The sequence below is a fragment of the Bufo gargarizans genome, chromosome 1 (genome assembly GCF_014858855.1).
Source record: "Bufo gargarizans isolate SCDJY-AF-19 chromosome 1, ASM1485885v1, whole genome shotgun sequence".
In the NCBI taxonomy this organism is placed as follows: domain Eukaryota; kingdom Metazoa; phylum Chordata; class Amphibia; order Anura; family Bufonidae; genus Bufo; species Bufo gargarizans.
In genome coordinates, this window is record NC_058080.1 from 141,349,342 (window position 1) to 141,370,964 (window position 21,623).

General features: G+C 44.6%; 1 protein-coding gene across 7 annotated transcripts in view; it reads left to right on the forward strand.

Annotated features, from left to right (window-relative positions):
- FIP1L1 (factor interacting with PAPOLA and CPSF1) overlaps positions 1-21,412 on the forward strand; it is an 81,309-nt gene extending 59,897 nt beyond the window's left edge. For 5 of the 7 annotated variants that reach the window (XM_044299096.1, XM_044299119.1, XM_044299112.1 and 2 more), the window contains 3 exons: positions 3,970-4,213; positions 16,869-17,039; positions 21,061-21,412. In XM_044299096.1, coding sequence (XP_044155031.1) covers positions 3,970-4,213; positions 16,869-17,039; positions 21,061-21,205 — 560 coding nt within the window. In that variant the 3' untranslated portion in view covers positions 21,206-21,412. The remainder of the gene's footprint in view (positions 1-3,969; positions 4,214-16,868; positions 17,040-21,060) is intronic. The other 2 variants (XM_044299104.1, XM_044299123.1) reach the window with 1 other exon arrangement.
- The last annotated feature ends 211 nt before the right edge of the window (positions 21,413-21,623 follow it).

Sequence of the window (21,623 nt, forward strand, 5' to 3'; positions counted from 1 at the left end):
CGCCCACCCCTAAGTTGACAGACTTTGTGAGGGGGTGCATCCCTGGACTGAGAAGCAGGATGGTAATTTCAATGAATTGCCTGCCTTCTAGGCTGTTCTGACTTAGCTGTTGGGCGCAGTGGTTATTTGAGGGCACTCGCACACTGCGGACAGGCTCTGGACGTACCAGACATACTACCAGTAGAGAGGATCACTTGATCCCCCGACAAGTACAAGTCCTACAGTTTCATTTTCGCCCATCTGTGCCTGGACCATTTCCGGGTGCTTAGCTGAAGGACATTTGGCGCCCATTACGTGTCCCGCCATTGACAGCCAGCCGCTAGTGTTGAGTGAATCAGGTTTGGATTGCTGTGTCTGATTAGTTAGTAAACTTCGTTCACAATAATAATGATTGGCCTCTCTGCTCCTATTGCTGTATTTTAGGGTGAGACCTAATTGATGAGGGCTGTGATCAAATGACTTGAGAAACCCAATGTGGCATCCTTATTGCAGCACGTCATATTTAAGCACAAGTTCTTTCATATACCAGCAGAATCTTGAAATGAAGCAAATCTATAGGCCTGGATTTTCCATGTAAAGCCCCCATAGACACTACACATCTTGTTGACATCATGACAAGGAAATTAGTGGCCAGTGAATCCAGCTGCTGCTTGCTATTCCTGGCCGCTTTCCCTGTGCGGGGAATTTGACTATTGGCAGATGTGCACTTATAGGATATTGCACTTCTCCGCTTTAACTCTATATAGTCACGGTTCGTGCAGCATTCGTATATTTAGCTCACACCAGATTGTGTCTACGCTTATATGTATCGGATATCATAGTTGTAGTTTTACGTTCCACTTTTGTCTTATTATTGGACTAAAATAGGAGCATCCCACAAGATGGAGGGAAGTTTTCCCATACTTTTGTCTATCACCCCTCTCCCCATCCTCAGAATAGGAGGGATTCTGCCGCTGTGGTGTGGAAGCAGGCACGATAGCATTTAAGATGGAAGCATTGACACCTACATTTTCAGATATGCCTGCAATTTGTCTTTGCCTAGCAATTCCCCTATATAGAACAGATTCACAGTTACGCCTTTTACGGACTTTTTGTGCCACTTTCACCTTAAGTGTTATGTATTTTTGACTGGCTGGCTGCTGTTGATGCCAGCCCCAATGGCATGGTAAAGGCTTTTCTACTATATATTTTTGTAACCAATAGTATAGTTTACACTGCTGTTCCATACCACAAAAAATGTATGCCAACACATGCCGCCCAGAGTGTGCCAAAAGAAACGCTGGGTTAGTGGTGTATACAGTTTACTGAGGCATACACTGTACTTAAATCCAAAATAAGATGTGAACAGACCCCAAGATCTAAGCTTTCCAGTCCCTTATTAGCATGGTGGTGTAATATCAGTAATACAATCAGGACGCCCTGTGGACAGTAAAGCCTCATTCACACGTCCGTGTTCTCCACAGACGTGTGCTGTACATCCCCTTTCATTTTAAATTGTGTACTCACACATCAGTGTTTTTAGCACGGTCCGTGTTTTTAGCATGAGTGCATGCTCTATTCTGTCCGTGTTCACTGATCCATCACGCCCATTATAGTCCGTGGGTCCGTGAAAACCACGGATGAGTGTTGCGTCTGTGTTTCACGGATCATTAGGAAGAGATGCTTTGAAAAATTATTTTTCAGCTGTTCATTGTCTGTGAAACATGGATTATACACAGACAGCAAAAAACGGACACACGGATCCTTTACGGACAGCTTCACGGATGCATCACTGACCACCTTCTCACGGATGTGAGCACGGACGTGTGAATGAGGCTTTAGTTGGTCATAGGGTGGATATAAACTAAAGTGCACTATACATCCAGTATGATATAGGTATACAGGGAGCCGCGGGCAGCCCACAGCCCTCACCTCTACTGAATAGAGATTTGGAGCCCGTCTGCTTCATTCTGCTGTGATTTTGACTACATTGTCTTCCAGATTAGTTTGATGGACTTTTTTCTGAGTATACATTCAATAGCCAGGACTTAGGATACATACAGCGCTAATATTGCTTTATGACACAGTCTAGCCTATAATAACATATCTGACAGATTATGCAACAGATAAAGTGCAAGGCGATCTCTGTAAGACTGTTCCTAACACTGACTACTACCTGTTGTGCTCCATAAATGGCTGCCATAAAGTTCAGGAAGTGTTGGAAGGTTTCTGCCATGGCAGCGTGCACCTGCGCACTGGGAGGTGCTGATTAACCCCCCTTTCTTTGCAGATTTACAATGCTGGAGATGTGGCACTCCAGCGAGTTGTGCACTCCTGATTAGCCTGTCTGCTCCATAGGCTGATTTTAATTAGTCTCAGTATAAAGCTGTGGCCTGCTCTCACTACATTTATTGGAAGCTGTCTGGCACAAGGAGAGGTATAGAGTGGGCTCGGCTTGCATATTGGTACCTGCATCCCTTGTAAGTAGTGATGAGCAAACTTCTGTTTTAAGTTCGGCGTCTAAAGTTCGGCTTCCGGTTAGCGGAGAATCCCGATATGGATCCCGATATGGATTCCGACTTCCGTTGTGGTCCGTGGTAGCGGAATCAATAATCGGCCATTATTGATTCCGCTACCACGGACCACAACGGAAGTCGGAATCCATATCGGGATTCTCCGCTAACCGGAAGCCGAACTTTAGACGCCGAACTTAAAACAGAAGTTCGCTCATCACTACTTGTAAGTAATCGGGGCCATTATGGCACCAAAAATGGTAAAAGGCAGAGTGGACCCAGCATGCATGTGGATCCAACACTTCCTGAACTTTATGGTGGCCATTATGGCGCATAACAGGTAGTATTTAGTGTTAGGACCCGTCTTACAGCATCCCACTTTATAAATAAGCGTAGCATTAGCACTATAATATTTTTTGTGACTATGGCATTATTGTACTTTATCTGTTGCAGGGTGCTATTGCATGGTCTTTTTTTTTTTTTCACCCTAGGTTTCTGCCAAGGCAGCGTGCACCTGCGCATTGGGAGGTGCTGACTGACCCCCTTTTCTTTGCATATCTGACAGATTAGACGTTACACGTTAAGTGGTGATTTTGGAGAGTTTCCCAGTCCCCACTTGGCAGTGTTCCTTTTGAATTGAAATTGTGGGATTGATACTGTATGTGAGATTTATATATATATAATTTCTTGTTCACACCTAGAATAAGTGCGTAGAATGGGACCCTGCCCGCCACTCCAAAATCTGCATTTTAATGTGTATCGTTGAACGAATTGTGTGGGAATTTTGACTTAAAGCTGCTCCACACTAATCATTGTCTGTAGGTTAATGAGGTTGTCCACCTTTTGGGTTTTTATTGGCATCACTTCTCCCAGGGGCAGACCTGCAAAGCATAGCATACTTACCAGCTCCCTGGCGCTCGATCCTGACTCCTTCACTTCGTGGCCTCGGCTGCCTCACTCGGGTCCCCCCACTTTAACGACATGCAGCCAGTGGCTTGTTGCAGGTGGTGACCTGCTCCCCTTGCGTCATGTCAATAGGTCACGTGACACCAGTGGGCATTTCACCCCTACCGTCAACGATTTCTTGCAGTGGCGGCAAAGTGGATGTTTAAAGTGGGTGACCCGAGTGAGGCGGCCAGAGAGCAAATTAATCAGGAGCCAGGTCGGGTAAGCAGGTAAGTATGTTTCCCTTTACAGGGCTGCCCAGGCGTGGGGATTTTCCCAAAACTCCACAAAGGGTGGCCAACCATTTTAAGGGTCCACACATGGCAGGTTCAATTTGAAAATTTCTTTGACTGTTCCATACATCTGAAAATGGTTGCAAAACTACATGTACACAGTGCAGAACCGACCCCATTCGGATGCTCAAAGCAGACTTTCCTCAACATTTTTGTGAGTTAGAAACAGGTATATTTTTTTTCTAACGACCCCTTTGAGAACAAATGGCTTATGCTCTGCTTTTTATGTCTTGCTACAGTTTCCTTTCCACACATGCCAGGGTCTGCCGGCCCATGGTCCAGTCTTGTAGAGACTTCCAAGCCATGGGACTACTATCCTCGAAGGGAGAAGGACAGAGATCGGGAAAGGGACCGGGAGAGAGATAGAGAAAGGGACCGGGACAGAGAACGGGAAAGGGACAGAGAACGTGAACGTCCAAGAGAGAGAGATCGAGAACGAGAGAGAGAGCGTGATCACAGTCCCAGTGTTGGAGCTTACAACAGGTGAGAGAAGCTTTTATTAATATGAATGCATATGTGCTTGAGGTTTGTATTTAATGATACCTTCTGTAGACAGCAAAATATCTTTCATCTAATTTTCTATTTTTCAATTAGCAGGAAAGCAAGAAAATAAAAAAATGAAGGCATGCTAAGTTCCTTATAATATCTGTGTGCCGGAGTGAGATTCTCTTAATTTATTAAGAGGCTCTTACCTCTTAATAAATTAGTTGCGTCTCTCATAGTCTGTCCTCCAGAAGTTATCGAAAATCCATAGGGCCGTATGAAGCTACACTACTTTTCTCTCCACTTTAAGTGTCGAAGCCCAAAAAGTTGCAAATATGACCTATGTTTTTTACGGACTGCATAAAGTTGTTATACTTACCATTCCAAACCACCTCTGTTCCCGTGCTGCTGCCCTATCCTCACAGCTGGCCTTTGTTGTCCTGACTGCAACAACGACATGCCTGTACACCATACCTGACCGCTGCATCCAGTCACTGGCCTCCGCAGGCTCATGTCATTTACTGCTGAGGTCAGTGATTGCCTACAGTGGGCATGTGTGGCATATGGGCATGCAGCCAAAACTTGATGTTGCTGCTGCAGTAGTGAGGAATATAGGAACTTGGAAAGAGGAGGAGTTTTGGAGCAGTAAGGCCTCTTTCAGATGGGCATTGCGGGAAAATGTGCGGGTGCGTTGCGGGAACATTGTAATGCGTTTTGCACTCGTGTGAGAAAAATCATGCGTGTTTGGTACCCAAGAAGTTCGGGCTTGGGAATGGTGTTCTGTAGATTGTATTATTTTCCCTTATAACATGGTTATAAGGGAAAATAATAGCATTCTGAATACAGAATGCATAGTAAAATAGCACTGGGGGGGTTATAAAAAAATAAAATAAATTTAACTGACCTTTAGTCCAGTTGATCGCGCAGCCCGGTTTCTCGTCTGTCTCCTTTGCGGAACAGGACCTGTGGTCAGCATTTATTGCAGGAACAGGACCTGTGGTCAGCATTCATTGCAGGAACAGGACCTGTGGTCAGCATTCATTGCAGGAACAGGACCTGTGGTCAGCATTCATTGCAGGAACAGGACCTGTGGTCAGCATTCATTGCAGGAACAGGACCTGTGGTCAGCATTCATTGCAGGAACAGGACCTGTGGTCAGCATTCATTGCAGGAACAGGACCTGTGGTCAGCATTCATTGCAGGAACAGGACCTGTGGTCAGCATTCATTGCAGGAACAGGACCTGTGGTCAGCATTCATTGCAGGAACAGGACCTGTGGTCAGCATTCATTGCAGGAACAGGACCTGTGGTCAGCATTCATTGCAGGAACAGGACCTGTGGTCAGCATTCATTGCAGGAACAGGACCTGTGGTCAGCATTCATTGCAGGAACAGGACCTGTGGTCAGCATTCATTGCAGGAACAGGACCTGTGGTCAGCATTCATTGCAGGAACAGGACCTGTGGTCAGCATTCATTGCAGGAACAGGACCTGTGGTCAGCATTCATTGCAGGAACAGGACCTGTGGTCAGCATTCATTGCAGGAACAGGACCTGTGGTCAGCATTCATTGCAGGAACAGGACCTGTGGTCAGCATTCATTGCAGGAACAGGACCTGTGGTCAGCATTCATTGCAGGAACAGGACCTGTGGTGAGCATTCATTGCAGGAACAGGACCTGTGGTGACGTCACTCCGGTCATCACATGATCCATCACCATGGTAAAAGATCATGTGATGACCGGAGTGACGTCACCACAGGTCCTGTTCAGCAAAGGAGACAGACGAGAAGCCGGGCTGCGCGTTCAACTCGACTAAGGTGAGTTAAATTTATATATTTTTTTTTTAACCCCTCCAGCGCTAATTTACTATGCATTCTGTATTCAGAATGCTATTATTTTCCCTTATAACCATGTTATAAGAGAAAATAATAATGATCGGGTCTCCATCCCTATCGTCTCCTAGCAATAGTGTGTGAAAATCGCACTGCATCTCCACTTGCTTGCGGATGCTTCCGATTTTTACGCAACCCCATTCATTTCTATGGGGCCTGCGTTACAACGTGAAAAACGCACAAAGAGGAGCATGCTGCTATTTTCACGCAACGCACAAGTGATGCGTGAAAATCACCGCTCCATGTGAACAGCCCCATAGAAATGAATGGGTCGGGATTCAGTGCGGGTGCAATGCGTTCAACTCGCGCATCGCATCCGCGCGGAATACTCTCCCGTGTGAAAGGGGCCTAAGTATGGCCTTTTTCTTAATCTAATAAGTTCCCTGTCTTTTGTGGGTAAAATTTTTTATTTCTCGTGAATGGCATTGGGGGACACAGCACCATGGGTATATGCCCAGCTGACACTAGGAGGCTGACACTAGAAAGAAAAAGTGTTGGATCAACCCAGGTGGGCTATACCCTCTGCACAGGCACTAGACTAACCAGTTTTACTCTAGTGTCCGTAGGAGGCTGATATGACCTGCTCTTTTTTTGCAGGTCTTTGTGTCTCTCACAGCCCAGGGTCAGTGGTGGAGTCTTCACTGCAGATCAATGTCCTGGAGCTCAGGGCCACTTTCCTAGCTCTTTCCCGTTGGACTCCCCTCCTCAGCGGTCTCCCGATCTGGATCCAGGCGGACAATTCTACTGCTGTGGCTTATCTGAACCACCAGGGGGGCACCAGAAGCACGGCTGTCCTAAAGGAAGCCTCCCGCATCCTGCGTTGGGGCGGAGGAACTTGTTTCCGCCCTCTCCACATCCCCGGAGTAGACAATTGGGCAACAAACTTCCTCAGTCGCCAACGTCTGGACCCGGGCAAGTGGTCTCTCCACCCAGAGGTGTTTCTCCAACTCTGCCAGCGTTGGGGAACCCCCGACGTGGACCTCTTTTCCTCCCGTCTGAACTGCAAGCTTTCTCTTTACGTTGCCGGGTCTCGGGACCCTCAGGGTCTGTCGGTGGACGCCCTTGTCCTTCCATGGTCCTAGTTCAGCCTCCTGTACCTCTTCCCTCCCATTCCCCTTCTTCCTTGGGTGCTCAAGCGCCTCAAAACGGATCGGGTCCCTGTGATTCTGGTGGCCCCAGATTGCCCCCACAGGGCGTGGTACGCAGATCTCGTGTTTCTGCTCGCCGACGTCCCATGGCGGCTCCCACTGCGTCCTGCCTGAACTCCTTTCTCAAGGTCCGCTGTCCCATCCGAGTTCACCTCGGCTTCATTTAACGATGAGGCTGTTGAGGTCGCGGTCCTGAGGTTCCGCGGTCTCTGAGTTTGTCATTCAGACCATTCTTCACGCACGTAAACCCCAGTCGGCCAGGATTTACCACTGTACCTGGAAGGCTTATTTTGCCTGGTGTAAATCTGGCGAGGTTCATCCTCTCCTTTTTTCCGTCCCTAGGATCCTGGCTTTGAGAAAGGTCTTCGTCTGGCCTCTCTCAAAGGTCAGATCTCGGCCTTGTCTGTTCTTTTCCAAAAGCCCCTGGCTTCCCGTTCCCAGGTGAAAACCTTCCTCCAGGGGGTCGCTCATCATCGTCGTCCCCCCCCCCCCCCCCCCTTCCGTTCTCTTGTGGAACCCTGGGATTTAAATCTTGTCTTAGACGCCCTTCAGTCCCAACCTTTTGAGCCCTTGAAAGAGATCTCGCTGTCTTTCGTCTCCTTTAAAGTTGCCTTTCTGGTGGCAATTACCTCCATTCGCAGAGTCTCAGAGTTAGCGGCGCTCTCTTGTCGATCCCCCTTTTTGGTGCTTCACCAGGACAAGGTGATCCTACGACCAGTTCCCTTTTTTCTTCCCAAGGTGGTTTCTTCATTCCACATTAACGAGGAGATGGTTGTTAAGGGTGTTTTTTTCACCAGGGTAATAATTATTCGGTCATCCACCACTGTTGTTTTCCGTGGTTTTTCGGGTCTTTTGGTGTTGCTTAGCTCACTGGTGCGTTCCTTCTTTTTAAGAATGTTCCAAACAGTTGTTTTGGCCACGCCTAATGTTTTTGCTATCTCTCTGATGGGTTTGTTGTGTTTTTTCAGCCTAATGATGGATTGCTTCACTGATAGTGACAGCTCTTTGTATCTCGTCTTTAGAGTTGACAGCAACAGATTCCAAATGCAAATAGCACACTTGAAATTAACTCTGGACCTTTTAGCTGCTCATTGTAATTGGGATAATGAGGTAATAACACACACCTGGCCATGGAACAGCTGAGAAGCCAATTGTCCCATTACTTTTGGTCTCTTAACAGGTGGGAGGCACATATGCAAACTGTTGTAATTCCTACACCGTTCACCTGATTTGGATGTAAATACCCTCAAATTAAAGCCGACAGTCTGCAGTTAAAGCACATCTTGTTTGTTTAATTTCAAATCCGTTGTGGTGTATAGAGCCCAAAATGTTACAATTGTGTCGATGTCCCAATATTTATGTACCTGACTAGTTCTGCCCTCTTTCTGCCTCAACCCCTCTCATCCCAGAGAACGGTCCCTCCACCGCCTGGATGTTGTTCGGGCGCTTCGGCTATATATTTTGACGGATTCCTTCCGTCATTCTGACTCCCTCTTTGTGGCTCCCGAGGGCCCCCGTAAGGGTTTACAATCCTCCAAAGCCACCATCTCCCACTGGATTCGGTCGGCTGTCAAGGAAGCCTATGTGGCGAAGGGTCGTGGTCCCCCTTTTCGATTGACCGCTCACTCCACTAGGGCAGTCAAGGCTTCTTGGGCGGTACGGCATCAGGCCTAGACTTCCGAGGTGTGCAAGGACGCCACCTGGGCCTCATTTCACACGTTTTCAAAGTTTTATCACATCCATTCCCTGGCCTCTGCTGATGCCACTCTGGGTCACAAGGTTCTGCAAGCGGCTGTGCGTTAAGTGCTCCGCGTGGCTGTTTCTTCCCTCCCTCGGGGACTGCTTTGGGACGTCCCATGGTGCGGTGTCCCGCAATGCTATTCACAAGGAAAATAGATTTCTGTACTTACCGTAAAATCCTTTTCTCGTTGCATGTTTTGGGGGACACAGATCCCACCCTTGTTGTTTTGTTTAGTTCAGGTTTTCCTGGGATTTTTTTGTTGATGGTCCTCTCTCTGATTTAGGACATGTTGGCTTCTCTCGTTCTGGTTTTTGGGCTCCTACTGCGTTAGTACCATCTGGTTAGCCTAGTGCCTGTGCAGAGGGTATAGCCCACCTGGGTGGAGCCAACACTTTTTCTTTCTAGTGGCAGCTGGGCATATACCCATGGTTCTGTGTCCTCCAATGCATCCAACGAAAAAAGGATTTTATGGTAAGTACAAAAATCCATTGCTCTCGGACAACCCTTTCAAAGTAACATCAAGTTGCAGTGAAAATTGACCGGTGTTTATTTTAAATCCGCAGCACGTCTATTCATGCTGAGACCGTCCACCACAGATTTCATACTTTCCAGTGCCGACGTTGTGAAACCCCCGCAAAATTTGTGACCGATCCGCATGTAAATCATGCAGATGTTTGCTCAAATTTTGCTGATGCAAATTACGTCCCATGTGGACATAATGTTAAAAGGATTCTGTCACCAGGATTTACTCTATAGAGATATTTATATTTGCCCATCAGTCTCCTTGTTTTGTATTAAATGATCCCACTCTTACTGCTCTGTGTCTTTTATTCTATCAAAAAGTGATTTTATGGATATGTAAATTACCTTGCTAAGGAGCCCAAGGGGTTGTCCCCTGATCCGTTGGAGACCAGCACCACCTACCAGTTAATTTATTCACTGCACTTGCCCTGACGTCAATCCTTCCAAGCGCCGTAATCTTGCGCAGGCGCAGTGTACATAGAAGTCTGCGCCTGTGCGGACTACTGGCACAGGCTACGGTGATCTAACTGCGCATGCGCCGGCTCCCTGCGCACGTGAGATTACGGCGTTTGGAAGGAATGACATATGGGCAAGTGCAGTGAATTAACTGGTAAGCGGTGCTGGGCTCCGGAACGACGGGCGCGGCTGGGCTCCAACGGATCGTGGGACAACCCCTTGGGCTCCTTAGCAAGGTAATTTACATATCTATAAAATCGCTTTTTGGTAGAATAAAAGACACACAGAGCAGTAAGAGTGGGTTCATTTAATACAAAACAAGGAGACTGATGGGCAAATATAAATATCTCTATAGGGTAAATCCTGGTGACAGAATCCCTTTAAGGGAGTCAGTCGTGATAATAGACCAAAACTACATTGCTTAGTGGTAGCGCTAGGAGTCAGTGTTGCCTCTGATTTTGGTTGTTTACAGCATTTATTTCTGCAGTTTTTACCTCCCCTCCCTGCGCCAACCCAATAGTTTGCGGTGTCAGGTAAATACTAGGCATCAGTCTGCAGATCAGGCCCCGGCGACTGGAAGATTTTTGTTTTTCTCTGCAGTCGCTGTGTTATGGCCCTGTAAATGGCGTGTGTCTTGTGTTACAAATTACAGGGTGAATGTTTTGGAGTTTGAGCCTTTTCCACATATGTTGAACAGACAACTTGATTCTATTCCAAAATGTAAAGGAACATTACTGCTTAACCCATTCAGGTCGTTCTTCTCTGCTCCCTGGTCTTGGATCTGAAGCAGTTAACCATAGCAGACTTAATAGCTTCCAGACAAAGCCAAGTCTCTGAGCTGCAGCCAGCTATAAAAACACTGAGGCTTCTAACGGCCTCCACTTTTCTCTCTCTTTAAATTGTCCCCTCTCCTTACCTCTGCCATATGGCTTTTCCTAAATGAACCAGCCCTTGCCATGATTACAGGCGGCCATGAAGTTGTGGTCAGAGGAGCTTCATCTTGGTCTTCCTTGCTGCTCAGCTCTGCGCCAGTTTCTTGTAATGCATACCTGTATTCTCCACATCAATGGCTTTATTTCTGGGGCAGAATTAAGGTTTGTACAGTAAAGAAAGTTACTTTTAGAACATTAATTCCTAGCATCAGACATGAGACCTGTGCTGGTTACTGTGTTTACAGGCGTGCTCACTAGTCTGCACATACATACTGCTGTATTAGCAAGTAGAGGTCGTTTTTAGTCTCATTTTGGTGTGTTGGTATTTTTTGGGGAAGAGGAAAATAACTAAGGTTGCTGAAAGTAAGGCCTTATGCACACAACCGTATGTATTTTGCGGTCTGCAGAATATGGATATAGTTTGTGTTGCATCTGCATTTTTTTTTTGCAGATCCATTGGCTTCGATGGGTCCATGGTCTGCATTTTTCAGCCAAGTATAGAACGTTACATGTTCTATCCTTTTGCGGAATGAAAATATGGAATGCAGAAAGCACATGGATCATCCAAGTGCTTCCCGCATCCTTATGTCTGTGACGCCAAATGATAGAACATGTCCACATAAGGCTACTTTCACACTAGCGTTCTGCTGTCCGCTCGTGAGCTCCGTTTAAAGGGGCTCACGAGCGGAGCAGAACGCCTCCGTCCAGCCCTGATGCAGTCTGAATGGATGCGGATCCGCTCAGACTGCATCAGTCTGGCGGCGTTCAGCCTCCGCTCCGCTCGCCTCCGCACGGCCAGGCGGACAGCTGAACGCTGCTTGCAGCGTTCAGCTGTCCGCCTGGCCGTGCGGATCCGTCCAGACTTACAATGTAAGTCAATGGGAACGGATCCGCTTGAAGATGACACCATATGGCTCAATCTTCAAGCGAATCCGTCCCCCATTGACTTTACATTGAAAGTCTGGACGGATCCGTCTGAGGCTATTTTCACACTTAGCTTTTATATGCCAATATAATGCAGACGGATCCGTTCTGAACGGAGCCTCCGTCTGCATTATTATGATCGGATCCGTTCAGAACGGATCCGATCGAACGCTAGTGTGAAAGTAGCCTAAGGCGGACGAAGGACCCGCTGAAGTCAGTGGGTTCGCAAAACTGCGCGTGGCACATGGACTGCATCCACATTTTTGCAGATTCGCGATTTGTAGGTCCCAAAATAGATGCGATCTTTTGGATGAGGTCTTATAGTAATTAGCAGTGGCATAAGCATATCCTAAAGCCTGTCACACATGGAAGATTGCTGGCAACCCAATGCTCATTCGACCTCTCTATACACATGCAGGCTTGACTCATAGCCTTGGATCGGGCGGGTGCGCTGTGGATTTTCCGCGGCCTAATACTGTGGCAGCAAAGTGGATGTCGTCCACATGTTTTGGATAAAATTTCTGTAATTAAATCTGCACATAACGTTCACCTGTGGTGCAGTTTTTAATTCTGCAGCAGGCCAGTTTGTATTGCGCTTTTCACTAAGGATTTCTGCTTTTGCAGAACAGTCTGTGAATTGCACAACAAAATGTTGCTGCCGTTGAATTCCAGTAGAGCACTCGTCCTTTTTGGATGGTATCTTAATACGAACACTAGATTTTTACCAAAGACCATTTTTCAATGCAGTTTTCATCTTCGCTTAACAGGTTTTACTGTAATTTACAGTATTTCTATGTTTATGCATTTAGTCTTAGCACCCATAACTGACCAGTGTGAATGTGTCCACAACTCCTGACCTGTAACTTCCCATTGTAATAGTCCTGGAGCACCTTAGCTCTATGTTGTGCCATTACTCCTACTACAGGCTTATTAATCAAGGTCCTCAATGGGAGTTACAAGTTGGGGGATGTCCAATTATTGTTGCCCTGTCAGACTGTGGGGGACCCCCCCCCCCCTAACTGGTACCACACAGATGGACCTTTATTACAGACTTCTGCCAATTCATTAATAATCTTCTAGAAGAAATAATAAGGGAATTGTACAACACAGTCATAAGAGCCGATGTTGCAGAATTGTATTTACATGTGGAATGCACGTAGTTAATAAAACAGACCTGTCAGGAGAGGGGACAGCTGATTTTTAAAAACGTGTGTTCTCTATCAAATTGTAATTCCTTAGCATTATTTCTTAGAACTCTGCATTGTGATGTTCCTATTTCCTCCTGGAAATGCATAAACCTAATTACACCTAGGTGTTACCATTCCTCGTGTTATTGGGGGTGTCCTTATCTGGAAAATGCCTTGATAAAACTGGCATATCTGCAGCAGCCAGGTTCTTTTAAGGATGCCTTTACACGGCAGATTTTGTAGCAGAAAAACATTTCCTTTCATCTGATTGGGGATACTTTGGATGCAAACATGTGGATTTCTGCAAGCTCCATTCAGAAGAATACACATTTTCTGCAATTAAATGTCCCGTATGTGAAGGCATCCTTAAAGGGCATCTGTCAGCAGATTTGTACCTATGACACTGGCTGTCCTGTTACATGTGTGCTCGGCAGCTGAAGGCATCTGTGTTGGTCCCATGTTCATATGTGCCCACATTGCTGAGAAAAATGATGTTTTGTTATATGCAAATGACCCTCTAGGAGCAACGGGGGCGTTGTCGTTACACCTAGAGCAGGAATGGCCAACCTGCGGCTCTCCAGCTGTTGCAAAACGACAACTCCCAGCATGCCTAGGCTGCCCACAGCTTTCAGCCTACAGCAGGGCATGGTGGGAGTTGTAGTTTTAAAACAGCTGGAGAGCCGCAGGTTAGCCAGCCCTGACCAAGAGGCTCATTTGCACATATAGTTACTACTATTACTATTGCATTAACTATTACTACTGTGTGTTGATTTTTCTACAGGACCTCTAATTTCTCCCCCCACCCACCCAAGAATATGTGAGGGGGATCTCTTGCAATCTACCTTTTTTGGGGGGTGAGGGGATAACTTTGACCTGGAATACTCTTGTAGATTGTGACCTTGTGAATTGGATTTGTCCATGCCATCTTCCGTGTGTGTGTTCCTGTGAGGCATCAGTGTATGCGAGATCCATGATAAGTGATGTATTCAGCGGTTGTCCTACACCATGTTGTGGTGGTGTGGGCTCCTCAGACGTGGCCGCTGCCAGAACGCGCTAGACAGCATGACGTAGTGCAGTGATTCATATCAGCAGTTACATTTACGAGAACTGCAGGAGTCAAAATAGAGCAGCATTTCCAATCTCCATCTCCGTGTCTTTACAGCTGAGAATCGTATCTGCCCTGTAGGTAGTAATGCAGTTTACAGGATGTGACGGGTTTACAGAGACTGGGTACGAAAAGTTCATTAATGGACAGGAGCCAGGGATTTCATGTTCGGTAAACAGTTGTCAGAAGGAGCTACAGTTTTATATTCACCTATAGACTGAAGTTTAGGTGCTCTACCCCCCCGTTGTACATTGTTAGGGTGGCTGCCGTTATCCTCCCTCTCTTGAAGCCTGCTCCATCATTTGCTCCTAAATGCAGTTGTCATATTGTGCTCGGTGCTCCTTTGCTGGTATATATCAGTATAATAATTTTGTTGTGTAGTGCAGCATAGTCGGCTATTCTATACAGAGGCGTCCAATGGAAGCATAGATGCTGTGTGCACCTTCTGGGATGTACAATACGAGACCATGTAAGACCAGTCTTCTGTGACTTCTGTGAGTCATGATTTATTAATACTTATCTTTCCCGTTAGATGGAGAGCGGTTATCTCTTCCTGAACTCATTTGGCTCAGTTTATGACTCTTTATCTCTAATGGTAGGAGCTTCACTAGATCAAGGGATTGCTTGTGGGGAAGCAAACTGCCCTCTCTGATCACATCTGGTCCTTATCTCCCCTGATGCTATCATTCAGTGCGATCTGTGTATTCAGTCTGGTGTCAGAAGTTTATTATCAGAGATTTATACTAGGAGTAAAAAAAAATTGAGCATAATGTAAATGTTAAGGAGTCTGGCTTGAAAATATATTAAAGGGGCTGTCTGAGATGACTTTAAAAACCTGATGATCTGATGAAACAAGCTGCACTGGCCTATATGTCCTACCACACCACTGCCTCTGGTCCCCACTGTCTCCAGACCCACCTGAAAGGGATGGCATCTCGTTTGTCTATACGTGACTGCTGCAGCCAATCACTGGCTTAACTGGTCACGTGCTTTGGTCCATCCCCATGGAGATGGCGACGCTGATGACGCCAACCTACGTCACCACAGTGTGGGAGGTTGCCCTTCTCAGCGTCGGGCCTCAGGGGAAGGGCGGAAGTAGATCTTCGCAACGGGTTATGATTGGTCATGCACCACATGTTCATTTACGTAGACTCCGATAGGTTACAGTCACCTTAATACCACTCCCCTGCATCCCCTAAGCCTCCTCTTCTGAAGGAGCGAAACGCACGTTGAGGGGACGCTGTCATTTTTCACTCACTTGGATCCAGGTATGCTACTCGTAGAGGTCCGATTACCACTGCATGTATTCCTAACAACTTCCACACTAGGAGTTTATATGTTCTAATCTATAGAATAGGCTGGGGGTCATTTTTACTTGGAGATAACACTCCATCATACTTTCAGAGTTTGTTGTTCATCCCCGATCTAATCAGCCATCTAGTAGTAGTTCACCTAATGTGGTCAGTTGCTTTTCTAGGAAATAAATGGATGTTGTACATTATTGTATATTGGTAACACATGCAGTATTCACACACTCCTGTATGACCATTTTAGAAGAGAAATGACGCAATTTATTTGTATCCCTACTGTTATTATGAAATAATTTTTTTATGATATTTAATAAGTGTATATTTTTAAAGAAACTTGATAGTGCAAATTTTTATGGTTTCTTTCTTGTAGCTTTTTTTGTTTTTTTATAATTAGGCAGCCCCTATAACAGTGGTGGCTAACGTAAGGCACATGTGCCAGAGGGGGCACTCGGCGCCCTCTCTATAAGCACTCTATGGTGTACCAATATGCCTTAGACTTTTCCTGCCATTCATCAGCACAGGCAGCACATTGAATGTAGGCAGGCTGTTACAGCTAAATGATAAAGTACATGGAATATATACTATATTGGACTGTAGTATTCAGGGTAAATTGCTGTGTTGGCACTTGTGATAAGTGGGTTTTGGGTTGCAGTTTGGGCACAGTCTCTAAACAGTTTGCCACAACTGCCCTATAATATGACAAGGCTAAAGATGCATTTCATTGTGGTTGAAGAAAATGGTGCATAACTCATCTCTTCTGCTCTACCTGAACTTTGCTTTTTTGCATTTCTTTATTTCACCCTGAAGAAAATGATTGGAATCACTTACCTCTTGAGTCACGGTATCTTTGCCTCTGCAAGAATTCATCCTTAGTTCTAGTATCCTCCTTTTTCCAAAGCAGAGCTTGAGACTGTTACCCTCTACCTGCTATCGACATTGGTGGTCTACACTGGGTATTTATTTTAGAGGTGAACCTGTGAAGTAAGGGAGCAAAATTTAAAGGGAACCTGTCACCGGGATTTTGTGTATAGAGCTGAGGACATGGGCTGCTAGATGGCCACTAGCACATCCACAGTATCCAGTCCCCATAGCTCTGTGTGCTTTAATTGTGTAAAAAAACAATTTGATACATATGCAAATTACCCTGAGATGACTCCTGTCCCTGAGATGAGTCACATACAGGACTCATCTCGGGTTAATTTGCATATGTATCAAATAGTTTTTTTTACACAATAAAAGCACACAGAGCTATGGGGACTGGGTATTGCGGATGTGCTAGCTGCCATCTAGCAACCCATGTCCTCAGCTCTATAACCAAAATCCCGGTGACAGGTTCCCTTTAACAAGACCTAGTCCCGTTACTAAATCTTTCAATGTGTTAGCGTGACGTCGGCCCCTGCATAGTGCGATCTCATCGTGAGCTTTTTCTTTCTCCACAGTGAAGAAGAAAGGTACAGGTACAAAGACTACGAGAGGACAGAGAGAACAGAGAGGACAGAGCGGAGCTACGATCGGCACAGGGAGAGAATTAGCAGAGAGAAGGAGGAGCGACATAGAGAAAGGAGGCATCGAGAGAAGGAAGAGTCCTCGCGGCATAAATCATCGAGAAGGTAATATCAATTTAATTTATGACCCCAGAAACGTACGTTTTTTTTTTTTTTTTTGCCCATAGCAACAGTTCACAGCATTGCCCCCCTACTGATTTCACAGGCTGCCCGAACAATATCTGAGTGGATAAAGTTTAGTCATCATTTTTGGAAACCCCATATAATTGATTATTGGTATTGCCAACAGGCGTTATGGTGCTGCATTAAAATATTCTTGCAGCCACATGTTTTTTTTTTTATCCATGATTGTCATGAAATTCTCAAAGTTATGTGAATGACTGTAATTGTCTGCACTAAAAACATACATGTGTTTAAAATGTCAATAATAGTACATATTTATTACATATTCAATATAAGGAGCCAGTACATAAAATAATAAAAACATCTATAAAATACAACACTATATAATAGATCAGGACCTTATTCGATTGCAGAAAAATCGTGATTATTCATAAAAATATACTCCATAAAAATCGTAATGGCGGGGGAGCAATTTCCATGGTGTATCAGGCCCTATTAGAGGATTTCCTTAAGGGATATCCGTTAACGAGTAGACGTCAGTGGGAAAGAGATCTGGGTGAACTCACGGATGAGCAGTGGACGGAAGTGGTGGAACTTACCCCTACTCTATCCCTTAGTGAGGCGGCGCGTTTATCACATCTGTATTTAATACATAGGGTGTACAAGACCCCAGTATTTTTGCATAAAATAGGCTATAGAGATAGCCCGGCCTGTCCGAAGTGTGGAAGTATGGAGGCTGATCTATTGCACATGCTGTGGACTTGCTCATCACTGACGTCTTATTGGAAAGCAGTACTACACCTGGTGAACAAGGTGTACAGTGCTAATCTTAAGTTGGATCCCAAACTGTGTGTATTAGGCTTGGTACCGGATAATAATTTACAATCTGTTATAACTACTGGTATAGGAAGAATGCTATATCAAGCTAGGAAAACATTGGCAGCAAAGTGGATCCAATCCATACCTCCTGACATATCAGAATATATTGCTAGATTAAATATAGTAATTCGCTTAGAAAGAGGAGTATATCAGAAAAGGAAATGTCTATCCAAATTTGAAGCAATCTGGGGCAGCTGGATCGATAATTCTGGGTGTTGCAGCTCCTGGTTGGCGCTTACAAGGAGTTTTTCTATATAAGGTTAATGCAGCGAGGATGGAGGATACATAGGATATTGGGTGGCAGCAGGTGTGTGGTGTATATACAGATGCTTGTTGGTGAATGGGTTACCTGACATTGAAGTGAGGCTGTATGGGAAGATGGCTGCTGGATTGTGATGTCTTATGAAATATCGGGGATTGGAACTTGATGGTGGAAGATGGTTTACTGAGGGGTATTGTGGTGCCGACACCCCGGGAATGTTGGAATAACAGAGGTGACTATATATGTGTCCTGCCTTATTGGGAATGGAAGGGGGGTGGGTTATGGGTCTTTTTGTTCATGGAAAATATTAGTATTCGTGCTAGATATGTTTTGATATCTGTGCTTCTTTGACGATTTATGTCATGTCTTTCGTGGATATGCGTAATATAATGTATATGGTATATATATTGTATGCGATAGATACGGTATAGGTCTGCGACCTGAAAGAACTGTCATGTTGATGTGATAGAACATGTCTAAAAAAATGTTAATAAAGAAACATCTGATTTAAAAAAAAATCGTAATGGCGAATATATGGCAGTCCACACAGTGCTCGTTTGAGCGATTCTTTGTAAACTTAGAATGTCAATTCTTATCTCCGGCCTAATGAAAGGCTCCAAATAAATCGCACGGAAGACCTTAGTGTACAAGGTAATAAAACACCACACGCTGTCCAGATTCGATCCCGCTAGCTTATTCGGATCATCCGATATAATAGTCGTGAGGGATATCTCTTACCAAGGATCACCTTGGTGATGTAATGTGATTCTGAGATAGGTGGTAAGTGAGGTTCAGCAGGGATACAGTAGGATGGATTTTCTCTTATGAACTATTGCCATTGTCTCGAATTAGAGGCAGGATCGTAAGAAGGGTCCGATACTTTACAGCTGCCAAGCCGAGGAGTCACGTGAGACGTCACGTTTGAGACTCCATACCACGTGGGTCGCCGCGTAGGGTAAGAATCGGCAGAATTTTAGATTGAAATATCGAGTTGGTGACGACATATGGTAAGAGATATCCTTCGCGACTGTTATTATATCGGATGATCCGAATAAGCTAGCGGGATCGAATCTGGACAGCGTGTGGTGTTTTATTACCTTGCACACTAAGGTCTTCCGTGCGATTTATTTGGAGCCTTTCATTAGGCCGGAGATAAGAATTGACATTCTAAGTTTACAAAACATCTCCTGCGATTATTTACAAAGAATCGCTCAAACGAGCACTGTGTGGACTGCCATATATTCGCCATTACGATTTTTATGGAGTATATTTTTTATGAATAATCACGATTTTTCTGCGATTGAATAAGGTTCTGATCTATTATATAGTGTTGTATTTTATGGATGTTTTTTTTATTTTATGTACTGGCTCCTTATAATGAATATGTAATAAATATGTACTATTATTGACATATTGACTGAGCACTTGCTGCTTTTTTTTCCCAAACGTGGAGTGCCCCTCATTATCTATTGCTTTATCTATTTTGTTTATACGGTCTGGGTGGACCGAGAGGCGTGCACCCTGATCCATTCGGTCGAGAGGTAGAGTCGCTGTTTTCCATTATGTGTTTAAAATAATGGCTGTTGGCTCTCCAAACAGAAATGTGGTGTGATAGAGGTTTTCTCTACAGACCATGAATTGAGGCGAGCTTCTCATCAACAGTTCTTGCCACCCTCTTGAGCAAAAAAGTATTTTAGCAAATTTTCAGTTTCTCCAAATTTTTGCAGTTTCCTGCCCAGAATGTTCCATAACATCATCAGCCGATTTGGTTGTTTTTTTTTTTTTTTGTTTTTTTTTTAGTTTCTGTTCCACCTGGTGTTTAGTTTTATGTGGGATTCTGTAGGATGTAAGATTATTATGTTTCCAGTCATTTCTTGATTTATGGTTTGTTCTAAAAGATCTTGCTGGTATAATAAACCTTTAAAAATATACATATAGAGAATTATACGTAATTTGTTCCCTACTGAATGGAATTTTCTTTTGATGTATGTTTTTTGTTTGATTATTCAATGATTATTGGAACAAGTAAATTCAATTTCAATTCCTTCTTACTAGTTTTATTTGTTTTTTTGGTGATTTACTGATAAAAACAATGCAGAATGATTTAGAAATATTCAGTTAATGATGAAGTCCACAAGCTGTGAGCTTCTTTCAGTAGATTCATATACAGCAAATTAGTTACAAAAATTTCGGCAACCGCCCTTTTGAGTATTGGAGAAGTCTATGCTGTTGATGCAGAATTGACCTCATTCAGGTGTATGGAATAGATTTTAATCCCAGACGTTTCACATGTTAATATACCCTAGATACCCAGAACATATTCGGATACCTGCCTAGTCCGTTACCTTTTGTGACGTTTCCACTGATAATTGGTGGCCAGGGTTGCCGAAGTAGCAGTTGCACCCAGCACTCATGACAGCCTCAAAGGGTTTGTCTGCCGCAGAAGCCTAGCCCTTGTTATAGACCTATATTGGAGCTGAGGACCTTCAAGTTATTCCCGAGTTTCAGAGGAGTGTATCCCGTTCAGAAATCACGCTTCGTGTGTGAGCGTGATTTCCTATTATGGACACTGCTGGTTTCTCAGGAGTGCGCAGCATTATTATGATTTATAATGCTGTCTCTCTCTGCAGGACCTGTATGTACTGAATTATACCGAGATAACACTGTAGAAGTAAGGTCATGCAGAGACAGCATTACAAAGAATGCTGAAATGAGCAGTGTCCATAACAGGGAATCATGCTCACACATAGTGACTTCCATACAGGACCTGCTAGTCTGAAACGGGCCTTAAGATTGTGTTGCAAGGAAGCTTCTGAACCATGAACCTCATAACCATTGTGTACTTATATGCTCCTCTCCTAGCAGCAGCAGGCGCCGCCATGACAGTGAAGAAGGTGACAGTCATAGAAGACACAAACACAAAAAATCCAAGCGGAGCAAAGAAGGCAAAGACACAGGAAGTGAACCTGCCCCAGAGCCAGAGAGTGTTGAGGCGTCTGCTGACTAAACCTGCGAAACACGTGCCCAGCAAAGAAACGACTACTCATTTTACCAAAACTGATTCACAGGACAGGATGTCATTGTTAGAATTACAAGTATTTCTCTTCAGCGTATTAAAATATAAATCTTAACATTTGTTTGTTAGCATGGCATTGTTCACAATTTCTTTTGTATTTTTCTGGTTTCTGGGAAAAATAAAGTGATTTTTTTTTCATGTTTTGTTATTTGTTAATCCTGTAGTAGATGTAATATATTCACCATGGTGAATGTGTGCTAGCTGGATGAATAACAACATCTCTAGAACTGAAGATTTTGTGGGGTGTTCCAGTATACAGAAGTTAGTGCCTACCAAATGTGGTCCAAAGAAGGACAACCAATGAACCAGTGACTGGGTACTGGGCACCCAAGACTTGCTGCTGATGAAT